The sequence below is a fragment of the Dendrobates tinctorius genome, unplaced genomic scaffold (assembly GCF_039654945.1).
Source record: "Dendrobates tinctorius isolate UK_male_01 unplaced genomic scaffold, ASM3965494v1 ptg000007l, whole genome shotgun sequence".
Classification (NCBI taxonomy): domain Eukaryota; kingdom Metazoa; phylum Chordata; class Amphibia; order Anura; family Dendrobatidae; genus Dendrobates; species Dendrobates tinctorius.
Window position 1 is genome coordinate 13,585,477 of NW_027361675.1, and position 5,620 is coordinate 13,591,096.

At 44.5% G+C, this 5,620-nt stretch overlaps 1 protein-coding gene across 1 annotated transcript; it reads left to right on the forward strand.

The window, feature by feature from the left end:
* The first annotated feature begins 933 nt into the window (after positions 1 to 933).
* LOC141086247 (uncharacterized) lies at positions 934 to 4,923 on the forward strand. The gene is made up of 2 exons (XM_073572123.1): positions 934 to 2,208; positions 4,518 to 4,923. The coding sequence occupies exons 1-2, from the start codon at positions 1,128 to 1,130 to the stop codon at positions 4,709 to 4,711; spliced, it is 1,275 nt and encodes a 424-aa protein (XP_073428224.1). The 5' UTR covers positions 934 to 1,127; the 3' UTR covers positions 4,712 to 4,923.
* Positions 4,924 to 5,620: the final 697 nt, after the last annotated feature.

Consider the following 5,620-nt stretch of genomic DNA (forward strand, 5'->3'; position numbering starts at 1 on the left):
ATGTTTCTGTATTTCAATACACTATACTATGTAATTTATTGCATGTATATTATACTTATATTGTGTACATGTTATCTGGTTGTATTTTGATATACATATTTATGTGGCGTTTTATATTGCAATATATGTATAGTTAGAGATGGATCTCATAATGGGCTATCTATAATTGGTGGCTGGAATAATAGGATCCGTGTAGACATATATATATATATACATTTTTCCATGTAAGCTCTTATATTATTGTTTTGCCCCATTGAACTTTTCAACTTGTGCTTTGGCCTCATGGTATTTGGCCGTGCGCATCGCCTCCAGTTCTCTGTGGTCCCGCTCTGCGCTCGGCATCTCTATGTGCGGTGCACACATCCCCGGGGATTTTCTCTGGGTCTGTGTGCGCCGGTGCATGATGCTTGTGGCGCTCTGCGGGACTTGCAGTGACTGGGGCGCATGCGCCGACTGTGCCCTTACTATTGGCCTGTTGAGGATCACATGACTGAGGTCAGGGGCTATTCTAAGGTCCTATTCTGGACTTTGCATCACTGCAGGCGCATGCGCTGGTTGCGCTCTTTCTATTTGCCAGTTTTGGTCACATGACTGAGGTCAGGGGCTATATTAAGGTCCTAAATGGACCTTTTACCATATCCCTCTTGAGAAAGCGGCCTGAGACGCCGCGAAACGCGCGTCGGGGGTGGTACAGCCCTTTCCCTCTCCTCCATTCCTGGTAAGTGCCCCTTGGGGGTCTTTTTCTTCCCCATTGTTTTTTGCCGCTTACTCATTGCGGCCTGTTCTACTATAACGATGCCCCTTACTAATGTCTAGCTTAGGCCACTGTGCTTGGGGGCCACAATTTCTTGTTGTGGGAATTTTTTGTACTTCCTTGGGACATGGTCCGGGAATTTTTCCATCTATTTGGAGGTTTGGGATACTGTATGCGGATACTATCTGTTTTTGTCCACAATTGCACATTTCTATAGATATATGTCTTTTGTAGTACTTTACTTGAATAAAATTGAATATAATTTTTTATATTGCTTGCTCTATGTTTTCTCCTGATATTCATTCCATTGTTTGAGTTTATGCATCATTTTGGCCTTGGAGGATAGTTCTTTCTTCCCTCCATACGCCATATAATGACTAAAGGGTTTTTGCTTTCATTAATTATTTCTGTGTTTTTCACAGTTATCCCTATTTCCACTATGGATTTTCGCGCTCGTGATCTCACGTGGCGCACGCAACTTAATGACGTGTTTCAGGACAAATCAGATGGGGAATGTGTTGGCTTCAATAAGGATATACAGGAGGTTGCATTGAAATTTAAGGAATTGTTACGTAAGAGAACCCGCATTTGGTGGAACCATGAGTTCCTAGACCAATACATACGAAAAGATCTGATCCCAAGAGGACTCCGGATTCAGGTTTTCCCCTCATTCCCAGTACTGGACGAAACTTTTAAAAACAAATGGGAGAGCCTTACCAATGAATGCTCTAAAGGTTTCATGGTTCTGTTAAAGCAATTGAACCACGATTCCCTTGTCGCCATTGAGGCTGAGATTGATGAATTGCAATCTATTTTACAAAAGGAGATGTCTAACGATGCCTTAAAGAAATTAAATGATCAGATCGATGCTGATCTACAGAAATGGGCGCAGGAGATTCAAACTAATAAGGCAAAGAAATTTAAGAGGGATATACAGGATAAAACCCTATCCAGAGTCTATCGTTGGCAGGATCCCTCTGGACGTTCACGTCCTAAGTTTAGGAACATGTCTCACTCCCGCTCGAGGTCTACATCACAGAGATCTAATACTTCGAACTATGATGATGAGACGGGAAAGAGAGGCTCTGATCAGAACACTACTAATCATATGGCTCTCCCTAAGAGAATTGAGACTCGCCAATCGTTTAAAAATAAGTCAGCCGGATCAAAGGTTCCCCAGACCAGCTCCCGGGGGGATCTACAGGTATTAAATTTGTCCGCTCATGTACTTACTAGAACACAGTTGGAAGTTCTTGGGAAAGGCCTGACCTTCTCACCCACCAACTCGTTTGATTATTTTACAGCCTTGAAAGACCTCCAACTCTTTTCAAGAAAACTTATTTTGAAAAAACTCCATGCCCGAAGTCACACTCTTGAGGCTCTGAGTGATGTGGAAAGGGCGGCGCTTTCCGATTTGGAGGATTTGCTCTCGGAACAGGGCGGCCCTTGTACAAGTAAGTTTCCCCCTCTGGTTCGGCCCAAGTCCACTAAGTTCCCCCCCTTATCTATTTGTCCTTCTGTTGAGATTTTTACGAAGCTGGTTAGTGATGATTTTAAGAAGTTATCATCGAGACGGAGATTTGACAATCTCACTTATAAGCAACGTGAGGCAATTTCCCAATTACAGTCTTTGGGTGATGTAGTATTCAAACCGGCTGACAAGGGGGGGAATATAGTGGTCTGGCCAAACCAGAAATACGAGCGGGAGGCTTTCCGTCAACTGAGAGATGCGGATACTTATTTGAAACTTTCATTCGACCCTAGGGCCACCTTCTCACATGAACTTCAGGTTATTCTTGATCGGGCATTTAGGAGTGGTATCATAACCAAGCGGGTTTTTGATGGTTTGACTGTCAGGTCTCCCAGGAACCCTACATTTTATCTTTTGCCCAAAGTCCACAAGGACGCCCTCAACCCCCCAGGGCGCCCTATCGTGTCGGGTATTGGTGGCATGTGTGAACCTATATGTCAATTTATTGACTTTTATTTGAAATCACTTGTTGAATCACTGCCATCCTATATCAGAGATACGACGGACGTCCTGGCACGGGTTGACGGCGTCCTTTTGGAACCATCCACTCTTCTAGTGACTGCTGACGTGGAAAGCCTCTATACTTGTATCGACCATACGGTGGGATTAGATGCGGTTCGCTGGTTTTTGGGGACCTCCGACCTGGATGGCCCTCTGTGTGGGCTAATCCTCGAGCTGGTCGACTTCATCCTTACCCACAATTTCTTTGTTTTCAAGGATCAGTTTTATTTGCAGAAGCGGGGCACGGCCATGGGCGCGGCTTGTGCGCCTTCGTACGCCAATCTCTTCCTTGGCGCCTGGGAGAGGGAGGTGTTTGGCGACGGGGGCCCACGGGGCGCGTCCCATGTGCTGTGCTGGTACCGCTATATAGATGATGTACTGTTTTTGTGGGATGGAACGGTCGACCAGCTCGGGGATTTCATGAGGACATTAAATGATAATACCAAAAATATTCATCTTACATATTCATGTGATGAGGCGTGTTTGGACTTCCTGGACGTCCGTCTGGAGGTCGATGCTGGCCGGCGCATCCAGACGGACGTATTCAGGAAGCCCACTTCTGTGAATTCTCTGTTACACGCCACGTCAGCCCATGATTATGCCACGGTGAGAGCCATCCCGGTCGGACAGTTTCTCCGTATGCGACGCATCTGTTCCACCGATGACCGATTTGAGAAACAAGCCAGTGATCTGACGAATCGTTTTCTCAATAGAGGATATAGCCGGAGATGTATTAAAGCCGGCTATAATAGGGCTAGATATACCACACGCAGTAGTCTTTTACATTCAGCTCAGAAGGGTGGAGGCAGTGTTGGTGATGGGCCTGTTAGATTTATCTCAACATATAACCATGAGTGGCAAAACATGAGCAATATTTTGCGCAAACATTGGTCCATCTTAGAGACAGATCCTTCCCTGGGGGCTGCTCTGGGGAATTTTCCTTCTATGACACCTCGCCGATCTAAAAATCTCAATGACATTCTGGTGCGGAGTCATTATGTTCCCACCCTAAAGAATTTTTTCGGCTCTAGTGGTCCGACCACTGGATCTTTTTCTTGTGGACATTGTATTTCCTGCGCCAATGTCCTGCGCTGCTCTACCTTTTCCTCCTCTAGTGGTATCAGACAGTTTAAAATCAAAAATCGGATTTCATGTGGCACATCTAACGTGATATATTATGCCACATGTCCGTGTCCGAAAATTTATGTTGGTTTGACCACTAGGGAATTGAGGATACGAGTTCGGGAGCATGTGCGGGACATTGGCGCGGCTAACTCGGCGTCTGATCCGGCTGACTTAAAAACTATCCCCCGACACTTTCGATTATATCATAACAGCGATGCTGGTATGTTGAAGGTGAGGGGGATTGATGTATTGCACATGGGCATTAGGGGTGGTGACAACAAGAGAATACTTGCACAAATGGAAGCAAGGTGGATTGTGGAACTGGATATCATGACCCCAAAGGGACTTAATGAACATCTTAGTTTTGCCTCTTTTTTATAACATTGGCAATATATTAAATTTCTCTTGCTGCCTCCCTCCACTATTTGTCCATATAGTATTGGCAATTGTCTTGTCCCATTATTGCGGTAGTTTTATTCCTTTTTCCTCCTTTTTTGTTTGTCCACACATTCCATATCTTCTTATGGTTTTTTGTGGCTGCCTTTTTGTTTTAACTTTGTTTTTAATTTTTTGTTTTTAACATAATTTCTTCTTTTTTTCATATAGACTTACTTTTCTGCACATATTATCTCCCTTGTCCGTGGATCTGTGATGTGACCGTTTATATTACTGGACTTTCACCTTCAAGTGCCTGCAGTGCTTACATTGCAATATTGGATGCCCTTTTTTTGATAATGTTTAATGTATATTTATCTTTATTTGTGATATGTTTCTGTATTTCAATACACTATACTATGTAATTTATTGCATGTATATTATACTTATATTGTGTACATGTTATCTGGTTGTATTTTGATATACATATTTATGTGGCGTTTTATATTGCAATATATGTATAGTTAGAGATGGATCTCATAATGGGCTATCTATAATTGGTGGCTGGAATAATAGGATCCGTGTAGACATATATATATATATACATTTTTCCATGTAAGCTCTTATATTATTGTTTTGCCCCATTGAACTTTTCAACTTGTGCTTTGGCCTCATGGTATTTGGCCGTGCGCATCGCCTCCAGTTCTCTGTGGTCCCGCTCTGCGCTCGGCATCTCTATGTGCGGTGCACACATCCCCGGGGATTTTCTCTGGGTCTGTGTGCGCCGGTGCATGATGCTTGTGGCGCTCTGCGGGACTTGCGGTGACTGGGGCGCATGCGCCGACTGTGCCCTTACTATTGGCCTGTTGAGGATCACATGACTGAGGTCAGGGGCTATTCTAAGGTCCTATTCTGGACTTTGCATCACTGCAGGCGCATGCGCTGGTTGCGCTCTTTCTATTTGCCAGTTTTGGTCACATGACTGAGGTCAGGGGCTATATTAAGGTCCTAAATGGACCTTTTACCATATCCCTCTTGAGAAAGCGGCCTGAGACGCCGCGAAACGCGCGTCGGGGGTGGTACAGCCCTTTCCCTCTCCTCCATTCCTGGTAAGTGCCCCTTGGGGGTCTTTTTCTTCCCCATTGTTTTTTGCCGCTTACTCATTGCGGCCTGTTCTACTATAACGATGCCCCTTACTAATGTCTAGCTTAGGCCACTGTGCTTGGGGGCCACAATTTCTTGTTGTGGGAATTTTTTGTACTTCCTTGGGACATGGTCCGGGAATTTTTCCATCTATTTGGAGGTTTGGGATACTGTATGCGGATACTATCTGT